Source organism: Beta vulgaris, chromosome 1 (assembly GCF_026745355.1).
Source record: "Beta vulgaris subsp. vulgaris cultivar EL10 chromosome 1, EL10.2, whole genome shotgun sequence".
Classification (NCBI taxonomy): Eukaryota; Viridiplantae; Streptophyta; class Magnoliopsida; order Caryophyllales; family Amaranthaceae; genus Beta; species Beta vulgaris.
The window spans coordinates 4,155,538-4,177,470 of record NC_079202.1 but is presented as its reverse complement, the minus strand read 5'-3'; the positions used below and the strand labels follow the sequence as shown (position 1 = coordinate 4,177,470).

The 21,933-nt window shown below is 33.1% G+C and overlaps 2 protein-coding genes across 2 annotated transcripts; both read left to right on the top strand.

The window, feature by feature from the left end:
• The first annotated feature begins 751 nt into the window (after nt 1-751).
• On the top strand, nt 752-2,690 carry LOC104884439 (uncharacterized). Its single transcript, XM_048637989.1, has 3 exons — nt 752-1,774; nt 1,901-2,309; nt 2,386-2,690. The coding sequence occupies exons 1-3, from the start codon at nt 752-754 to the stop codon at nt 2,688-2,690; spliced, it is 1,737 nt and encodes a 578-aa protein (XP_048493946.1).
• A 6,670-nt stretch (nt 2,691-9,360) lies between these two features.
• Nucleotides 9,361-18,572, top strand: LOC104884437 (probable cytokinin riboside 5'-monophosphate phosphoribohydrolase LOGL10). The gene is made up of 7 exons (XM_010669084.4): nt 9,361-9,799; nt 10,875-10,972; nt 11,872-11,902; nt 13,972-14,071; nt 14,977-15,047; nt 17,298-17,441; nt 18,093-18,572. Exons 1-7 carry the CDS (start codon nt 9,656-9,658, stop codon nt 18,189-18,191), a joined length of 687 nt encoding a protein of 228 aa, XP_010667386.1. The 5' UTR covers nt 9,361-9,655; the 3' UTR covers nt 18,192-18,572.
• The last annotated feature ends 3,361 nt before the right edge of the window (nt 18,573-21,933 follow it).

Sequence of the window (21,933 nt, the reverse complement as noted above, 5' to 3'; positions counted from 1 at the left end):
TGGTTTTGGTTACTTTAAGTTACCGATGATATGAAGGGGTTGATGGGATATTGAAGGGATTTAGAAGTTAAGAAACTTTGCTACTTTGAAAAACTGTGAATAAAGTTGCTGGTTTTATGCAGATAGTGTTTAGAATTTTGAGGTTTTGGGTACAGTTACTAATGAATATCAAACCTATAGGAGTACACTACTACACTAAGTAAAGTTTCTCCAATGATCCTAACAATTAGTTGTAGTTGACATATGAGTATATGACACTCTTCCTTATCCATTTTTCTTTATCGCTTGTATACCTATAGGAGTACAGTAACATATAATTAGTTACTATGTTTTATTTCTTTGATGCCTATTAGAAATTAAAGCTTTTGTACTAAGAATAATTTTAGAGGATAAATTTCGATTAAATTGTCTAGAAACAGTAAGTTAGTTCCACAAACTTGAATGCAGTCTAGCTAGTTAGGATTTCATTTTCAATTGAACCATAGCCTAAAGCAAGTATTTCTACATTTGTTACTTTAAGGGGTCAAAATTTATTTAGTTTTTACTAAAAATCCTCATATACGATCCAAATGTAGTTGAACTACAATTTAAGGTCAAACTTAACACACTCCTACTTAAAATTGGTTTGTTACAATATGCAATGTTGGCACCACTAACAACAAGAAAACGACATTTTGAAGATTATATATGTAATATGTTTATCTTATGCATCTCATGATAATTCTACTAATACAAGTTGGTTGGCAGTATCATGACATCAATTCGAGAATGGATGTATAAAAGACTTGACGGGAAATTTCTTAGCCTAATCTATGCTAACAAAGTCGATGAATTCATTGATTTTGTTAGTAAGCAAGAAAATGTTTTGATTGATGGGTTAATGAAATGTCCTTGTTCAAAATGTCGAAATATACCATACCGAGATCCCGAAACCGTCAAGCTACATCTGTACAAGAATGGGTTTAAGCCAGACTATTATCGTTGGACATGTCATGGAGAAGAACACTTTAGGGATGAATCTCTAAGTAGTATGGCCACCTCTAGTCGAGATGCATCTAATCGTTATAAGGATATGGTTATAGATGCATTTGGACCAGAATATGATATGGAACATGTTGTGGAAGAGGATCCTTTACCTGAGCAAAAGAAGTTCTTTGACATGTTGGCGGCAGCTGAAAAGCCTTTATATGATGGATGTAAGATGTCTTTGTTATCAGTTGCTGCAAAGGTAACAAACATCAAGTGTGAATACAACATTCCTCATAGAGCCATTGACAATTTTACATCTTTGATGAAAGATATGTGTCCAGAAGATAATAAAATGACAGATAATTTTTATAGGACTCGAAAATTGCTTGATGGATTAGAACTTCCACATCATAAGATAGATGTATGTGTAAATGGATGCATGTTATTCTGGAAGGAAAACAAAGATCTTACAGAATGTTCTTTTTGCAAAGAACGTCGCTACAAGACTTTAAGAGCAAACGGTAATAGAAGTCCTAAAAGTGTTCTCACTTATTTGCCAATTGCTCCTAGGTTGCAAAGATTGTATGCAACAAAACATACAGCAGATCAAATGAGATGGCATGCAAATGGTAGTAGAAATAGCACTTCAATGTCACATCCACGTGATGGTGAGGCATGGACGCATTTTGACAAAACATTTGAAGATTTTTCTAGAGAGTCACGAAATGTCCGACTTGGCCTTTGCACCGATGGATTTTCACCATTTGGAAAGTCGGGGAAGCAATATTCTTGTTGGCCTGTCATTGTAACTCCATACAATCTACCACCATGGTTGTGTATGAAAAAACCATTCATGTTCTTGAGCTTGATCATATCGGGTCCAAAGAGTCCTAAGGGAAATCTTGATGTCTTCTTGCAACCTCTTATTTAGGAGTTGAAGCTCTTATGGGAGGTAGGAGTGCCAACTTATGATGTTTCAAGGAAACAAAATTTTCAGATGAGAGCTGCTTTACTTTGGACTATAAATGATTTTCCGGCTTATGGTATGTTATCTGGGTGGAGCACAGCTAGTGCTAGCAAATTGGCATGTCCGTATTGCATGGAGAATACAAAAGCATTTAGATTGAGTCATAGTAGAAAGCAGACTTGGTTTGATTGCCATCGACAATTCTTGCCTAATAATCATGTTTTCCGACAAAATAAAAGTGGTTTTTACAAAAATAGGACAGAATGTGCCTTACCTCCACCGAGATTAAATGGACAACAAGTTTGGGAACGTGTGTCCTCTATGCCAAAAACATGCGAGTATTCAAGTGGAAATTTGCAATTTCATCCACAAGGTTATGGTGATAAGCACAATTGGTACATGCTACTGCTCATTATATCTTAATCTTGTTTTCTCTATATTTCTTGAAGTGGAGATGGATATGAGAAGAGAATATGGTTCTACTTGTAGACGTAGAGGTGGCCATAATGGAATGGGTCCGATCATTCGGAATTATGGTCGACCAGTATTACCTCGTGTTGAGCTGCGTGATCGCTCTCCTTCACCAATTACATCACCTGAAACTGAAGAAAATAACTCTCCTCAAGATGATGTGGTGAATGAAGACCCTGATTCTAACTCTGAAGATCACGAAATAGGTGCAAATGTATCTGATGAAATGGGCAATTCTAATAAAATTGATGCTATCTTGCACCCTACTAATGGTTTATGGTAAGTTAAGTTCACTGCTCATAGACTATATAACATATTAGAAATTGTTTTCCATGAAATTTATGCTACTGCCAGCCTGTATGTATATTTCCATTACCTTTTTTCTCTCTAAAAAAAACTTATTATACGACGTAGCTAATCAAAAATATAATTTGCCTATGTTGATTTTGCATCCTCTGGCCCAAAAACTCTTTCTAATGTACGCAATTCTAACCGGAAATCAGTGTGTAAGGTGAAGGAAAGAATGAAAGGATGGTACACCGAAAGTTATTTGGCTAAGATCATTAATCCATCTAGAATAATTATAAAGTTCTGCAACCAAATTTGCCACTGGTGCCAAGCAGTTATGGGGTAGATTAAGCATCCAAAAAACATAGATTTATCTTTTGGATGACTATATTGAATGAGCTTATCGCAAAGGATAGACTAATGAAAATGGAAAATTCTCAAGATGATGTGTGTAGGTTTACTTTGTGGAAATGTTGGTGTTGCCCCTAAATTTTGAATATGACAAATAACAAAGGCAAAAAATTTTGGACTAATATTGTACAAGTGTTGTTTTAAGTAAAAAACAGGTTTATCATGGATATTGAAAAAAACAAGGAGAGTTCGATTATTTTAGAACGAAGACTTGATGAAACTGTTGAACTGAAGTTCCCAAGATCATTAGGATGTTCCTAGGGACTTATGTAAGTAACAAACAATAATTTGGAACAAGGAGTTGTTATATAAGTTTCGAAAGAGAGTAGTTTCTAGACTTTGGGAATAACAACTATATAATAACTGGAATTTGGCACTATGCACTAATGAACGTGTTATGAAATAACTCAAAATTTTAGATTTAATTTTGCTTAATGAAATTAGTATCTTTAGGTTGAAAAGATCTTATATATCTTTATCTGTTTAGTTAAGTTTTATCTTAGTTGTTTATTTTTATTCTTCAAAAATAATCTTTAGCTCTTTAGCCGGTTTTTCTTAACTCTATCTTTAGTTTGTTAAACTTGGTTTCTATCTATATTACACTAGTAGAAAAGGCACGATTTGCGTCCCAGCAAGTGCGTCGCACTAAAACGAAAGCGACGCAAAAACCTAATTTGCGTCGTACAAGAGCCAGAGTGCGACGCGAAACAACTGCTCACAAGCACCAGATACGAGCTATATGTGTCGGACCCTCATGAAGTGCGACACATATAGCTCAGATACAAGGATGTGTGTCGGACCATGAGGCCCATCCGACGCACATTGCTACATCCAAGTAACAAAATTTGAGGCTCTATTTGTGTCGCACGTCATTATAGTGCATTGCAAAAGGTTGATTTGCGTCGGACCCCCCGCCCATCCGATGCAAATCACTTGAAATATCGAGTGATGTACGTGGGCTATGTGCGATGAACGGTCTCCACATGCGACGCAGATAGGCTTTCCATATAAAAAGCCCATCTTAAATCCCTTTGCACCTCTTAGTCTTTCCTTTCAAACCCTACCTACCCTTTCGTTTCTCTTCAAACCCCACCCCACTCTCTCTCTGGTTTCTCTTCAAATGGAAACCAAAACACATCAATTCAAACACCTGCTTCTTCAATTTGAACAAATCGTATTTTCTCAAGTTCACATCAATTCAAGTTCTCAAGTTCGCATCAACTGAACACTGTCGAGCCCTTTTTCCGTTTTCCGGCGAGCGAATCTTCAGCGATTGAACGTGCGAACGAATCTTCAGCGCCGACGACATCGACAACACCAACAACGAAAAGGGCGATTTTTCATCGATTTTTCCCCCAACGACTCCTTCGAATGCCTTACTACTAACATGGTATTTCTCATCGATTTTTCCCCAAATTGAAGGGCGATTTTCTCGCTACTATTTTCTCAAATTCAAGAACAAAAATTGAAGAAGAACGAGAACGAAGTTCGATATGATTTTGGTAGTTTAGGTTTTTTTAAACATATTTAGTGCAATTTCATTCTTGTATGTTAGATATGATTTTGCTTTTTTAGGTTCATTTTTTTAGGTTTATTTTTTTAGTTTCGTTTTTCTGTTTGATCCGAATATTTAAGTTTTTCATTTCGTTTTTTAAATTTTTAACTTTGTATAGATTATGGTGATTGCTTCTGTTGATTTTGTAGAGGTTGATTAAGAGAGATTGTTGTGTTTTTATGTTTTACGTCTGTTGGATTTCATTTTTAGTGAAGTTGATTCAATTTAGTTTTTAATTTCGCTGCTATGCGTTATTCTTCTACCCTGGATTAGTGAATTTAGGATTTAATTTCGTTTTTGTCATTCTTGTATTCAAACTTTGTATTTCTCGCATATGTGAAATTTCTTTTATAACAAAGTTCACCATATGCGTGGCATGCAAGACCATGTGCAATGCAAATCAGTGTGGCTTGTTGGGCTGCTGTCTCCATCCGTCACATGTTGGTTAATGTGCGATGCAGCTGAAAGACAATTTGCCTCGCATGGTAGGCGGGGTCCGATGCAGATAACTAATTAAATGTGTCGCGCTGTTGTCTGACGCAAATTCTATATTGTGATCTGCGTCGAGGCCTGTGGCGTTGGACTCATGTCTGACGCAAATAGGCGTCTCGCATCTGATGCAAATCGTCTATTTTGTACTAGTGTTAGTTTAAATAAAATATGATTTTATCCGTTAGTTACTGTTCTGTACTAGTGTTAGTATAGATTATGGTGATTGCTTCTGTTGATTTTGTAGAGGTTGATTAGAAGAGATTGTTGTGTTGTTATGTTTTACGTCAGTTGAATTTCATTTTTGGTGAAGTTGATTCAATTTTGTTTTTAATTTCGCTGCTATGCATTATTCTTCTACCTTGGATTAGTGAATTTAGGATTTAAATTCGTTTTTGTCATTCTTGTATTCAGACTTTGTATTTCTCGCATATGTGAATTTTTTTTTTATAACAAAGTTAACCATCTGTGTGGCATGCAAGACCATGTGCGACACAAATCAGTGTGGCTTGTTGGGCTGCTGTCTCCATCTGCGTCGCGTGTTGGTCAATGTGCGATGCAGCTGAAAGACAATTTGCATCGCATGGTAGGCGGGGTCCGACGCAGATAACTAATGAAACGTGTCGCGCTGTTGTCTGACGCAAATCCTGTATTTTGATCTGCGTCGAGGCCTGTGGGTTGGACCCATGTCCGACGCAAATAGGCGCCTCGCATCCGATGCAAATTGTCTATTCTGTACTAGTGTTAGTTTAAATAAAATATGATTTTATCCGTTAGTTACTGTTCCTTAGATCTAAATAAGGATTATAAAGGTTAGTTACTTAGAGATATGAATGTCTAACTCTTTGAGTTATATCTCTATAAATAGCCCATGTGAATCATCATTTAGAATAACATTGACCGAACATATTTGAGAACATATAGTATTATATTGATTCAGTGCCATAAACAGTTCTCATAAGCATCACTCTTCCTATGTTCATTGTTTGTTTCTCTTAGAGTTACTTAAAGAATTTGTAATTGATTCGGGATTGAGATTTTGAGTAAAATCCTAAGTGAGCGTTGAGTGAAGTTAGAAATAAGATTTTGAGTAAAATCAAGAGAGAGGAAGCAACAATCTAGGGATTGTTGTAGGAATTATTATCACTAGTGCCACTACAAAAAAAAGTCCATTTAGAGACGGACAAAATCCGTCCCTAAATAGGTCAAATCCGTCGCTATATGGGCTTAGAGACGGATTTAGAGACGGATATTGTCCGTCTCTAAAACCCTTGTCGCTAATTCGAGTTAGAGACGGATTTTGAAAATCCGTCTCTAAAGTTTATAGACGGATTTTGGGAATCCGTCTATAAGCTTAGAGACGGATTTCCAAAATCCGTCTCTAAGATTCGAGACGGATTTCCAAAATCCGTCTCTAATTCGCTGAAAATATGAAAAATATATAGACGAAATTAATAACACGATAGTTCCTAATATTATCATGATTATATTTAATCACCTAATTACCTACCTAGTTCAAGTTGATCTCATTATCATTTTTGGAATATCCCTTAAGTAAACCCGGTTCAGCTCTACAAGGGAAAGCACAGTCGTAAGAATCGCTGTTCGTAGAAATCGAACTTGTGACCTCAAAGAAACGAGAAGAAGCTCTAACCAACTACACCAAATACAACTTGTATACTTCTCTACGTAATATTGGTAATATGTAGAAGAAATATTAGAGACGGATTCAAAAATTCGTCCCTAATTTAGAGACGGATTCAGAAATCCGTCCCTAATTTAGAGACGGATTTTAAATCTGTCCCTAATGTAGAGACGGATTTTCAAAATCCGTCCCTAAATTAAAGACGTGCAATAAAATAATCATATCTAAATTTAGAGACGGATTTTAAAAATCCATCCCTAAATTAGAGACGGATTTGTAAAACCCGTCTCTAACTTAGAGACGGATTTTTAAAATCCGTCCCTAAATTAAAGAAGCGCAATAAAATATTCATAATTAAATTTAGAGACGGATTTTTAGAATCCGTCTCTAAGTTAGAGACGGATTTTAGAAATCCGTCTCTAATTTAGAGACGGATTTTAAAATCCGTCTCTAATTTAGGGACGGATTTTTAAAATCCGTCTCTAATTTAGGGACAGATTTTAAAAAATCCGTCTCTAATTTAGGGACGGATTTTTAAAATCCGTCTCTAATTTAGGGACGGATTTTTAAATCCGTCTCTAATTTAGGGACGGATTTTTAAAATCCGTCTCTAAATTTATTTAGAGACGGATTTTTAAAATCCGTCTCTAAATAAATTTAGAGACGGATTATCAGTATTCCGTCTCTAAATTAGAAACGGATATATATCCGTCGCCAAGAATCCGTTGCTATATGAGCTTTTTTTTGTAGTGTGCAATGAGAGAAAGTGAAAGAATAGGAGCTCATTGTAATAGGTTGTACTTAGGGGTTGGCCTAAATTGGTGGATGAGTTGTGTTTAATATCCCTTGTGCTTGAGGTTTTTACGTCCTGTTAAGCATATGAAGGTTTTCCTTGTTATACCTCTCATGTCTTTCTTGTGTTTTTTTTTGCATTTATTCCAATTCGGCAAAAATTACTCATTGCCCCCCCCCCCACAATACAATTCACTATGATCCCCGCTTGTATTTTTCCTAGTAGAATAAAAATCGATATTAGACCCGGTGCTCTTAAGTTAGTGGGTAATGCCAACAAGTGAGATTAGGGTTAGGAATAATGAATACAATTGATAAATTGGATGAAAGGTATTCCACCCAAGGACCTATGATGTTTAATGATAAACTCTACACTTACTGGAACAACTGTTTATAAATGATCTTTATCAAAGCCAAAAATTATCAGTTATGGAGAGTCATTGAAGTTGATGACTGAAATCAAAACAAGAAATCGCAAAAACGAGCTCATTGTTCCTAAACCTATGTCTAATTATGATACAGATAACTTTGCCAAAGTGGAAACGGACGATCTTATTAGCTTGATTTAAAGTTGTTGCATTGTAGTTTTGAACATCATGAACACAATTTGTCATGGGATGCAAGACGACAAAGTAAATATAGGATCTTTTGGAAGTCACACATGACTGAACAAATGAAGTCAAAAGATCCAAAATTGACCTTCTAATGGATCAATACAAATTGTTCCAAATGAAATCTGAAGAAACTACTCAAGAAATGTTTACTAGATTCACTAACATTAGTGATTAGCTTCTCTTGTGAGGTTATCTCATCTGAAGAAGAGGTATGATAGATGTTAATAAGTCTACCTAAGGACATATGGATGGTCAAAGTTAATGCCTTACAAGAAACAAAAGATTTCACAAAATTCAGTTTGGAACAACTTGTTGGTTTATTGATGGTACGTGAACTACATGGGTCCTACTATTTGTCTATTTCTATCTTTCTCCTTTTCACATGACTTTCAAAAAAAAAGGTCCAATAAAATATGTTGTAATTATTATAAAATGGATGAAGTATAAAAGAAGGTCACAACTTCCAGAAGGAGATTATACTTCCAACGTGAGATCTGTCAAAGGCTCCTAATATGGACATCTTCTTGTTCAATATGGGACAACTAGTTCTAACTCATATTAAGGACTTAAATATAGTAGGCGCTAACAGCCTCCATCTCCTTAGGATCCTTGCACACTCACGAATACCGTCTCCATTGTTAAACTAAAATCCATATAGGTTTCTCTCGACAACCCATAACCAACATAAAATCGCTCTATTTTCTTAAATATATTGGATTTTTTGGTGGAGGAAACTGTTCCCTTTGTCGAACAAAGACCATTATGTAGCACGCTTACCAAAAGATCCTATCCTTTGATAATAATATTTCAAATCATAATTACTCAAATAATATTTTCATTTGGGAACATGAATGCAAAAATATATTACCCCATATTTAGATGCACCGTCTCCCCTCGGTCTTTTTCCCACTACCACATCATATCCCTCTCTTTTAAGGGTCCTACACTTCCACTCCCTCGTGTTAGAGAAAGTTCCTCAACTTTGGACTATCACTACAACAACATTTAACAATAAATCTCATGTTTGAATTTCAATAAACCAAACTATATTATATGAAATAAATAATATACCACAAGATGATGATATCATAACTAGCTAGAGACGTGTATAGAAGGATGAGTGTTTTTTTGTGATTATATAAAAAGGAAGGGGACCAAAGACTACTAGTGAATGTGATCACCTCAATCTCAATTCTCAAATCTTATTTTTTTGGGTATTCGTATTCCTAACTTTAATCCTTTCCCAAAGCCTTGCTGCCGTCCTCACTCGTACACTTCTTTTCTCTCACCAACAAACACAAACACAAACACCCAAAAAAAATTTAAATAAAGTTTAGCCCCACGTACATCTCCTTATCTTTTTAAAGCAATTGTCGAACAAAAATTGGCCAAATCAACCAAATTTCAAAAACCCAAGTTACAAAACTCAACTGAAATTAACCAATTATCCATTAATGGAAAAGGAAGCACAAAAACCAAGTTTGATGAAGAAATTATCAGGTATTTCCAGGTTTAAACGAATTTGTGTCTTTTGTGGTAGTAGCCCTGGCAAAAATCCCAGTTACCAGCTTGCTGCTCTTCAACTTGCTAACCAATTGGTATGTTTCCTTTCTTGTTTTTCTTTCGCCATCGAATTGTTTAATTGGTTAAGGGATAGTTAGCTGCTAGGTTGTACATAGACGGGTAAGGGTACGTGTGCAAATTCAGGTATGGGAATAGAAAACTGCAAGATTTTGAAATTTTAGGAAAGGATACGTGTACCCATACATGATACGTATCGTATCGTATCTGGTACTAGTGCGGGTACGATTACGTGACCTAGAAGGAGTACCCATGCTACATAGGTTAGCTGGTTTCGCCATCTTATTAGAATATACAACCATTTTACATAAGATATGTGGTACACTTTTTGCTTCCATTTTTTTAGGACATAATCCCTTTGAAAAAGGTATTATTTTTTGGATGAATGTTTTATTTATATATAATTATTGTTATCTTATAATTTTGTGTTACTAGTATAATCTTGTTCCAATAACCTTGGTATGACATTCCCATACAAGTACATCTATGATGACGTGGGGTTTGTGTTAGCTGAAGGATGAGTGATCATTCAGACATACAGTTTATATTAATCCATCAAGAATAAAAATTGGTTGATAATTTGAAAGATCTTGTAACTGTAATCATATCAATGGAATGTGTAGCTATGTAAATGAGCTTGTTTATGGTATGGTATAGATCATCTGTTAAAAAACAGAGATTGTGCAGGTTATTGTTAATACTAATTACTAAGATCAAATTAGTTTTTGTTAAATTAAGAAACTTTAGATTAGAAACGAAACATACTATTTTTAGTTATAATTTGTAAACACATGGTAAGTTGTAAATTAATTTGTGATCAAAGTAAAAAAAACAGAATGTATGATTGAAGTAATAAAACCATTACTATGGCATGTTTGAAAGAAAGTGTGGAGTTTCTTAGAAACTAGGAAGAGGATTGTTTCTTGGTAGACATATTTAGGGAACATGGATGTTGTAGAATAGATTAAAATTTGTGTTAGGAATATTCTATATGTTCCGAATAATTTGCATTATGTGTGTAATTTTGCTGTTATACGTCCGTTTGTGAAAATTTGTAACATACCCATGTGATTGTGATGTGGTTTTGTGCAGATTGAAAGAAAAATAGATTTGGTTTATGGAGGAGGAAGCATTGGGTTGATGGGTCTGGTTTCTCAAGCTGTCTATGATGGAGGTCGACATGTCTTAGGGTAATTATATTACTACTTATGCTGTTAAATTTTCAACTCCATCACAAATTTACAATTTTATAAAGATTATATTTTTGTCTCTAACTTACAATTTATCATACATCGGATGTAGTGTGAGCATATATGGTACACTTAAGGCACACTTTTGTTATTGCTCATGTAAAATCTCCAAATGAGCAAAATTTACATAATAGGGAAAGCTACAGATGTGCAAATTTTTTAAAAAAAAGCCTTCGATGTACTATGCATGTGATACACTCGAGTGTATACAATGAATGCTCTCGTCTATAACGACCTTATAAAAAAGTCAACTTTTTTCAACTAATCATGTTATATTAAAAAATTAAATATACCTTATGTCGTCGTTTTCATTTCAGATTGTCCACCATTTGACATATTTATTCATTGAATAAATCGTTTAATTTTTTGCACTTAATATTACATCTTTTTCTCACACGATCATACTATAACATGGTTATTTTGAAAGAATGTTTTAAGTAATTATTTAGAAGAAAAAAAGTAGTTATAAGGAGGTAGTCCGACAATTTTATTTTAATATTCTAAATTATTAAAATTTTGTAATCATATCAAAAAGAATGTAATTGAAATATAAATGAAAAATAATTTCATCAAATAGTTATAATATAGTGATGTAAAGTACTCCTTACATTTAGTGCTATGAGAATGTTATTGAATTAGTGAGAATTTGTAATAATCAATTATATTTGTAATGAAAACAATGTAACAATCCCTCCATTTCTATTTAATTTACGCATTTTGTATTTTAACATACTCTCATTTTATATATCTTTCTGTTTACCAAGTCCAACGTGAATATAATATGCATTACTATGCAATCAACTAACCTTTCCTTTTTCTTCTTTTTTTTTAATATGCAGAGTGATACCGAAGACCCTTATGCCTAAAGAGGTAATAACAACCTAGAGAACTTAAGGAAAATCTGTATCTATAATTTACATACTAAATATTTAATCCTAGATTTCATATGATGTTTTTTGCTAATTACATTTGTACTTATCAAATTAGGGAAATAGTATAACATCACCAAAGCAAATTATTAAAATGACCAAAGTTATGTACGAAACAAGCTAAATTTTTTAGTTAATAATTAAAGGGTCAATCTTAGAAGTTTCAACCATCATTAGTTTAAGTTTTTGATTGAATTGGTTTTCTAAATGTGAAATATTCTCAGCTTTTTTCAATTATCAATATTAATAAATTCTAAAACAATATCTACTTTATTAATAAATGTATGTCAATGCTACTGTTTTCTTTTCCGCATACATGTAACATGTTGGAGTATCATAAACTCTCATTGTATTTCTTAAATGTTGCAAAATAGAAAGATCATAAACTTTGAAAACCAAAGGACCATTACTTTTAAAATACTAAATTGAAAAGGACATACATTTTTAAAATAATATGGTACGATAAAACCAAATTAACAAGACTCCTCTCAACTTTAAACCTATAAATTTTTATATATTTTTTGACAAAGTATTAAAGGATGAGGTGTGCGTGCTCACAGTTCACACCTCAATAGTCAAATATTGTTTTTCATGTGAAACAATAGAAAACTTTTCTGTTGACATTTGTCTATCTTGTCTTTTTCTTTCTTCTTTCTTTCTTTTTTTCTTGAATTAATTATTTATATATCCTCTCAATTATAGCTTATGACTTTGTTTCTTTTCTTTCTTTTTGCCTCTGTTAGGGTAATTAACTTCTCTTCTAACAGGGCATATATCCAATTTCTAACATATATAGATTTCTTCCCTTTAATTTCTACAATAGTTGCAACACTTTTACATTATTCAAATACTAATTTTGACTATATTTTTATTTAAATATAAATTATTATATAATATGGTGTACTCAATTATCAATTTATTTTCTTAATTTTTGAAAAATATTTTGTTGATAAATAATTAAAGATAGGACTTCAACCAAAAACCACCTTCAAATGTGGTCTAGTCGTCCCACATCCACCCTTAACTAAAAAAAATAAAATTGAATTTACATTGTTTACTTAGGGTCTGTTTGACAAAACTAGTTGTTCTAGAAACTGTTGAGATAGCTGCTGGCTGTCTACTAATAGCTGTTTGAGATTAGCGTTTAAAGTAATTGTTTGATTAGCAGTGTTTGGCAAAAGTAGTTGTTGAGATTATAAAATACAATACATGACATTCATTATATAGTATTTATTCGCTAACCGCTACCTATAAATCTCAAACGTTACTTGTATTAACGTTCTACAGCCGCTACCTATAATTCACTCCAATCGCTACTCGCTAATACAACCACTATCTCACCAAACTTATAATTTTCCTAAGTAGCGTTTTTACTTTGTCCAACCGCTACCTGATATCGAAAACACTATTGTCAAACAATGCCACAATTTAGCGGATATTAATGTCACTACCCTTTGTGCTCTTACCTCCAAATATAAACATAGGACTCCTTATAAATGTGGAAAATATGTCAATTAGTTGATTCGAATTGAAATTGTCAAATTATCTATACCTCTTCAGTCATCACAACAATTCATTTTAAGTGAACCATTATACTTATATATATATATTCTCTAGGATCCTTTTAATTGAGTTAGATATAGGTTGAGAAATATATAAATATATGGTGAGTATAATTTCCGGTTTTGATATTGTATTATGTGAATATAAACCTTAGATCAATAATTTTTTAATCAAAATTTTAAAAGATGATTTTGAGACTTTCAGTAGACAATTGTCATAACTGGGTGGTTAATTTTAATATTTCTAGCTTTGAGAGCCTATGACTCATAGGCCCCTCATTGAGGGGTAATTTTTGGTTAAATTTTCTTCAACATGATATTCAAAATGTTGTAATTACAATAAACATTAATAAATCTTAGTATAATTACTTCAAAAGTAATGTTTTTCATTATGATATTTGAGGGATGGAATGATATGATTAAGGTAGCTTAATTTGTTTTGTGGTAGATTATCGGTGAAACAGTTGGCGAAGTGAGACCTGTCTCAAGTATGCATCAAAGAAAAGCAGAAATGGCTCGCCAAGCTGACGCTTTCATTGCTTTACCAGGTAACATTTTGAGGCATTTTTACACAAGGCATTATATATATTGTTAACAAAAAAAAAAAAAACGATATCTAGAGGTCAAAAATTTTGTTATAGTTATCTAGTAATTGAGTATCTAGTAAGATTAACATTGTTAAATCTTATTATTTACGAAAGTCAAAATTTTCTATTTTCAACTGTATAAACTATAAATCTTTGAAAAGTTTAGTAAAGAAAAGAGTTAAAATGTATTCTCTATATGTCGGAGGATATCATCTTCTATAAGTTTATCATTATAATATATAAATAGTTTGTATCACAATGACTATTTTGTAATTTTTAAAAAAAATAAAAGAAAAATATTAATAAAGCAGTCCTATATTTTTTGTTTGGAAAATCTCCAAAATACTTATAATAATGCTCAAAATTAGTATCGTGATAACTTAGAACAAACTCCATTTTAACGTCAGAAATAGGCAAAACGCAAATTTGTTGAAATCTTATGGTCCCAAGAAAAAGCAAAGCAAATTTTGTTTTCTTTTGAGGCAAAGCAAAGCAAGATAGAAAAAGAAAAGATGATAAAAAGAGTGTGTATACACGTGATTAAATAGGAAAATATGATTAAATAGGATGAGGAGCTAGCTCATGTGGTAGAGCACTCCCCTCTGATCCTTGAGGTCAGGGGTTCGATCCTTACCCCCAGCATTATGTTGGGGTATTTCCTTAGCATGCTTTGCATGCTTTACCAGCCAATGTGTTGGTAGTTCCTACAAGGCTAGTAGCCTTGGTAGGGTTAGCCCTTGGGCTAACTTAATTTCCCAATCAAAAAAAAAAAATAGGAAAATATGAGATACTGATGTTGCAATTTGCAATCATCTTTAGTGAGTGGGATTGTGTTCATCTAGCTAAAGTTGAATATCTTTATGTAGGAGGTTATGGCACTTTGGAAGAATTACTTGAAGTCATCACTTGGGCTCAACTTGGAATTCATGATAAGCCGGTAACTTATCATTCTACTTGCCAATTTTATAAATTTAAGCAATTACTTTCTCTGTTTATAAATAGTTGCACCATTTTATGTTTTCACAGTTGTTAATGTATTATTTTAAACATTAATATTTCTAATTATCAATAAGTAAAAATTATAAAAAGTTGAAATTAAAAAAATATACATTGAGAGGAGTCTACCAAGATCTTATATGGCTATATTTTTCCTAAAATATAAATCAACATAGACAATCAAAGTATAAAATGAGAATAGTAAATACTATGCAAATGGTGCAACTATTTCTAAACGAAAGAAGTATCTAATAGCTCTTTTTTTTTGTCAAATATGTTCTACTTGAAAATATTAAAAAAATATTATTGTGCATTTATGAAGTCCTAGTATTTTGAGAAGGATATTCATTCTCAAAGACTAATACAAGACCATTGTAAGAGTGACAATCAAGATATTCTTGTAGCTCTTTTTTTGTCTTGGTAAACTAATTATTAAATATGAGAAGATTATAACTTTTTTAAACCCTAATTGCAAGCAACATAATTATATAGTATTGAGGAAAGAGAACCAAAAACTATAGATAAGCAAGTTTGATTTAGATGGTAATAAGGCTTTCACCTTCCATCCAACCAGTCTTTGGATTAAGACTTGCTAATCACGACCCCACCCTATTTCAAGCATCCTACTCTTCTGTCATTTATGTCTTTGCTCGATGGGGATTCACTATGTACCTTCATTATAATTTAGCTTAATGGACGGTAAGGAGGTAGTGAGAGGAGTGTACAAGAGAGATCAGAAAAATGAAGGAAAATAATTTTTCATTCATTTTAAAGGAAAAATGGTTTTCCATCATCGGGAGAGCAATTTTACTCCTAGAGAAAATGATTTTATAAATTATACTTCTTTACAAATCAAACAATATAAAATTATAAATAGAGAAAAGCCGTTTTTCAATAAAATATTTTACATCCTACTAAACGAAGCCTAAGCATCACATCTACAAATGCGACAAGTAGTGTAGTACGAAGCAAAAGTAAAGTTGCAATATAAAGTGGTGACTAGTGCTCCACTTGTTTCGGAAATATAATTGAGGCGTAAAAGGTGATGTGAGGCATAAACATCATGATTCATGGTATCGTGGAGTAAACTTATTATCAATTATCATACACTAAACTTTCTTTAATCAATAATAATAATGTAACAAAAACAATTAAGCTTAAGTTGAAATTTAGGAGCATCTAGTACGACGGAAGTGATATCCAAGGAGCTCTCCTCAAAATACACTCCCCCACCCAGCTTCCACTTCAAAAAACAAAACAAAAAGTTATTCAAGGAGCTTGAAAGACGGAGATAAAAAAAAAAAAAGGGATTCTTATAAGGTTACTTAAGGAACATTAGTGCAAACTAGAAGAAGGTAAGAGTTACCACCTTAATAAAGTCAGTCGAAACTGACTGACTTAAGAACAAATTGACCTGATTTAGCGTCCAAAAGACCCCTCTACGTGAGTGAGTGTACTATAAAACTAGGAGAAGAACAGAACTAAACGGATCAATTCCTTTGACCGGTCGTTTCGAGCTTCCAGTTCTTCTGGATTGCTAACGTGGTTCGATGACGCCGATGGAAGGAACCACTGGAAATTCATCCAACTTCGATCCTTGGAAAATCACTATTATATATAATTTTCGAACTGTTCCGAAAAAAATTTGATATCAATGTTGCAATTTCAGATATCATGTCGGTTTAAGATGTTGAACTTGTTTTTATAGAAAATAAGCAATTCCTTCTAACTTAAAAAAAAAATTTTAAAAAGATTATGTCTAGTACAACTGTCTCTCATGATAATAGACCATATTTCATTGTTTTTTCTTATTTCACTTGTAGGGTACTAACTTCCACCGAAAATTTAAAAATCATAAGAAATATACTATAGATTATCAGTAAAAACATAACCACACCGCAACAAAAATCTTATGAGAGTTATGATGATTTGTCATATTTTCAAACCGTCATCCGAATACAATTTTCTATTTATGTGATTCATCGTTTTATGCTATAAGGTAAAAAAAACCCTAGATGAAGGATGGAGAATTACATTTGAGCTAAAATTCTAATATTAGACTCATGCCTTTATTTAATCCTTTAAGTACGACAATATTTAGTAATAGTTCTTCTAACTTCTAGGTTCTAAAATTGAAAGAAACCTTTATAAAAGAAAAATAAAATTAACGAATATATCTTCATGCACACAGGTGGGCTTGTTGAACGTTGATGGGTATTACAACTCACTGTTGTCCTTCATAGACAAGGCTGTTGACGAGGATTTCGTTACCCCAGCTGCGCGTAACATTATTGTGTCTGCTCCAACTGCTCAAGAGCTAATGTCCAAGCTTGAGGTCAGACACTTGGTTTTGTACCCTTTTAATCGAAGTAAAACAACAAAAATTATTATACCCCTCTTCTTTTTGTTGTTTGATTTAGCTTTAAAGGTCAAAGTTTGTATATTTTCATTACATTACTATAAACTTATTATTACGCTCACTGTTTATTCATTACACTTATTATTTATACGCCATATTGTGGCAAGAGAAGAGAGGAAGTGTTGTATGGGGTAAAGTAAGAAAAAGTGAAGAAGATAGGTAGTAATATTGTATGAATAAAGTAAGGAACGGTAGATAGTGACATTTCTTAAATGAAAAAGAGAGGATGACGAGATGAAGATGGGTTGGTTGGCATAAAATAATAATAGAACATTGCTAGATATAAGTGACAAAAAATGTGTGTGTAACCATCTTAGAATAACGGACTAAAATGAAAAGTGTAACAAATTTAAAAGAGCGAAATGAATACATGATGATCGATCTTGTTTAATTTTAGTTGTTATATATCAATAAAATATCATTTTGTTTTTTATAAATGTAAATATGTAACTAAACATTGTTATTCTCAAAAAATATTTAAAAACCTTGAAAATTCAAATAAAACAACTAAGAAACATAATTGTACATTGCGAAAGATTATCTGAAGTGTAAATGGCAATTTTTCAGGACTACGTTCCACGACACTACGAGACAACACCTAAGCTCAGCTGGGAGATGGAGCAACAACTAGAATATGGCACAGCAAAGACAGAAATCTCACGTTGATTTGCAGATCTCATTATATCGAGTCACGTGTAATTGTACAAATGGTTTCAATTTATTAGTTAAAACAAAAACATTTGACAACCATAGGGTTTTGAGAAATTCAAACAGACCACACAAGATCAGGTTTAATTTAGACTATTGTATTACAGAAATTATCCGAATTGCCATTTTGAGCTTCTAGTTCGTAATTATTAGTAGATTTAGGAGTATTATTTTTCATTTTAAAATATGATCAAGTAGATCATATGTTGTATTACGTCTTACTTATATGGTATACTGATTACAATCTGAAGAGATAATTTGGAATGTTTAGAAAGAAAAGAGAGAAATTTCTTTGTAAGAATATTATTATCAATCTATTCAAATGAATATTACAACCTAGAGGCTATTTATACAAAGCTTGAATGAAGTGTAAAGAATAAGTGATATTTCTATTTTATAGAGTGTTTATCCCCGTCCCTCATAGATTATTGGTTTTAATTCCGCTCTTTGGAGTTATTTTTAGTACTAATGTGCTCATTGTAGTGTGTTTGTAGTTTAGGTTGATCGTTGTACACTAGTGGAAAAATACGGAAGGGTTGCGCTAAAAAAGGCCCTTAGGGCTGCGCTTTTTGACAGCAGCCCTTTCAATAGCAGCCCTTCCCTTTTTAAGTAGGGCTGCACTTTTCAAGCGCAGCCCTTCCTACCAAAAAAAATATAAAAAAAAATTGTTTTTTTGACATTTTTTTATATCAAACAGCATGATTATATGTATAAACAACATGTTGTTGATAACCCTCAAACCACTCTCATTCAAACACATGAAACAAGACTAACATATTCCACAATAAACCAAACACTATACTTGCCTTTCTGAAATTACATAAATTCATCAAAACAAAGTTGAACAAAAATGAAAAACAATGAACAAAAATGAAAAAAACGAACGAAAATACAAAAGAGAAAAATTATAGATCTAAAATTACATGAATTCATCAAAACAAAAATCAAGAAATTCTAGATCTGAAAAACGAAAATCTATAACTTGTGGTTGTCGTTGCCGGAGTTCAACCTGCGTTCAGTGAGAAAACGACGAAAAAGCCCTTAGCCCTGCTTTCATATCTGACGAAAAAGACCAACTAACGAAAAATCCCTTAGCCCTGCGTTCAGGCGGAAAAAATGAATAGAGTATCAGAAATTCGGGTTTCGCCATTTACAGTATCACAATGGCAGGAATTAGAGCGTCAAGCTTTGATTTATGATCCAATTACATAATTCAATTTTAGTAATCAAATTATTCACTCATGCGATTTCCAACAATTGACAAACATTAGGTACAATTTAGAGAAAACAGAAGATAAGATCTAATAGGAACACACAAAAACGGAAAAAGAAAAAGAAATTTACTTTGATTATTGGATGGAATTCGCTTTGTTCACATAAAAATAGTATTCTTCCTATTCAAAATAGCTTCGATTCAAGTATAAGTATGTCGTCTTCTAGATTTTTCCATCGACGGATCGACCCTCTTGTAAATTGCTCTCAATTTAAGCAAACCCTAATTTTTGTTTTTTTCTGGGTTTTCGTTTGGTGGATTTTTTTGTTGATATTTTTACTGATACAAGAGGGAGGGTGAGAGAGAAGAGGGAGGGTGATCAGAGAGAAGAGAGAGAAGAGGGAGGGTGAGAGAGAAGAGGGAGGGTGAGAGAGGCGTGAGAGAGAGAGGAGAGAGTTTAAATTGTGAGGGTTGCGCTTAATTCTTTTTAAAAAAAAAGCCCATAGAAGGGCTGCGCTTTTTAAAAAAGCGCATCCCTTCTGTAACAGTAGGGTTGCGCTCTTTAAACAAGCGTAGCCCTTCACAAAACAGGGTTGCGCTTGTCTAAAAACGCAGCCCTTCTCTTTACAGTAGGGCTGCGTTATTTAGACAAGCGCATCCCTTCTATGTGAAGGGCTACGCTTTTCTATTAAAACGCAACCCTACTTTAAACAAAGGTTGCGTTTTATTTAAAAGCGCATCCCTACTGTATAGAAGGGTTGCGTAATGAAGAAAGCGTAGCCCTTCCAGCGCAGCCCTTCCTTTTTTTTCCCCTAATGGTAGGATAATTAGCATGTTTTAATTTGGTGCATTTCTTCTGTAAAAGAAATAATAATAATTTGGTGCATTTTGGTACTCATTTATATCACTACAAGAGATGATGTACTTTTGAAAGTATGGGCATTGAGTTGGAAGAGTTTTGAAGCAAAATGAATAGTGAAAGAAGTAGAAAAATGACTCTAATCTACTCTTTTAATTATATCTCAAGTTCTACAAATCCAAATTCAGTGATTTAAATTGGGTTAGATTCTACACTTGCCTAATTTCGACGAATAACGAAGAAGTTATGGCGTTTTGGAGATAGAGATCTTTGCAACGGCTGCCTAGGCGCCTTTACTTAGCCCAATTTCATCGTTTGGAGAAGATTTGAAAAAAAAATAAAATATGTTGTTGCGGTCCCGATCGGGCGAGATCTCGCCTGACTGGGCAGAGCGCTATTTCACTTCTACGAAAATGACCGGACAAATCCACCCCGGCAACCTAGGCAGGACGATTTTCAAGCGTTTTAAAGCGCGTGTTGCGCTAATTGTTACTTCAGTATAAATAACTCTCCTTTTAGAGGAGAGAAACCAGTTTTTCATGTTTTTATTTTCATTCATTAGTTTTCTAAGTACTTTTATTCTCTTAACAACCCTAGTTTCTTCTACTTTGCAAGCACGTTTATGATTCAATAGAGTAATCATTTTCAATATTCAATTCGTTCTTCAATTGGTATTGTATCTCATCCCTTACTATTTCCTTGGTTATTTCATCATGTTGCTTTCTTATTTAATTGTGATTATATATATTCCCCAGTTATGTGTGAGTAGTTTATTTTCTAGGGATTTGAGAATCTATGTATGCAGATGAGGGATTGATTAAATGATTATTTAATTCATTAATTTCTTTGATTCTTGCTTGTTGTATTCCATGTTTTGATGATGCCAAATACTTAGGTGCTTGTATAGTGTTATTTTGAAAAAATATAAAATCCCAAAAAAATTGTTTCATTAATTGTTACATGCTAATTTATATTTTATCTTGTATAGAAAGATTAATGAGTATTAATCTAATCAAGATATTATCTACACACTCAATTTTATTATATGGTATGTTTAATAAATCTCATAACTTAGAATAATTTGAATAAAAAGATTATTAGGTTAGTTGAGATATTGTTGTTGTTTTGTTGTGAAATCAGGGTGATAAGATATGGCTAAACAAGGAGAGTTGGGGCGAGATTTCCTCTAACATACTCACTAATACCGATGCACAACGGCTGGATGGAGGAGATAAAATCTGTTGCAAAAATCGTGGAGTTTGTGCAACGTGTAATAGGTCATGATCCCTAGATTTCAGCAAGCACACAACATGGAGAATGTGGAGTGAAGAACAAGAAGCTAATGCATCTATTAGGAAAGAAAATACTTGTTCGAAGATATATAACTTTCAAGCATTACATTCACATATTTACTTAGAATATTTTTCTGTAATTTTCTTCTTCTCCTACAAAACATATCATTGTAATCCTTAGTGTATGGGTGAGTAAAAATTTTCAGAATATTCTTGTAATCAAGTGAGACAAAGAAAGAGAGAAAGAAAAGACTTAGAGTGAAGTCAAGTGAGTGTCATCAGTTTAGGGGGAACTGAGTGACTGGAAACAAGTTCCTAGTGGAATAGAGAAGCGTC

Coding starts and splice junctions, on each gene's coding strand:
- LOC104884439 (XM_048637989.1), top strand. CDS start 752: ATGACATCAATTCGAGAATGGATGTATAAAAGACTTGACGGGAAATTT. Junction 1,775..1,900: donor ATTCTTGTTGGCCTGTCATT/GTAACTCCATAC, acceptor CCTCTTATTTAG/GAGTTGAAGCTCTTATGGGA. Junction 2,310..2,385: donor TTTGCAATTTCATCCACAAG/GTTATGGTGATA, acceptor TATTTCTTGAAG/TGGAGATGGATATGAGAAGA.
- LOC104884437 (XM_010669084.4), top strand. CDS start 9,656: ATGGAAAAGGAAGCACAAAAACCAAGTTTGATGAAGAAATTATCAGGT. Junction 11,903..13,971: donor AGACCCTTATGCCTAAAGAG/GTAATAACAACC, acceptor GTTTTGTGGTAG/ATTATCGGTGAAACAGTTGG. Junction 15,048..17,297: donor TTGGAATTCATGATAAGCCG/GTAACTTATCAT, acceptor TCATGCACACAG/GTGGGCTTGTTGAACGTTGA.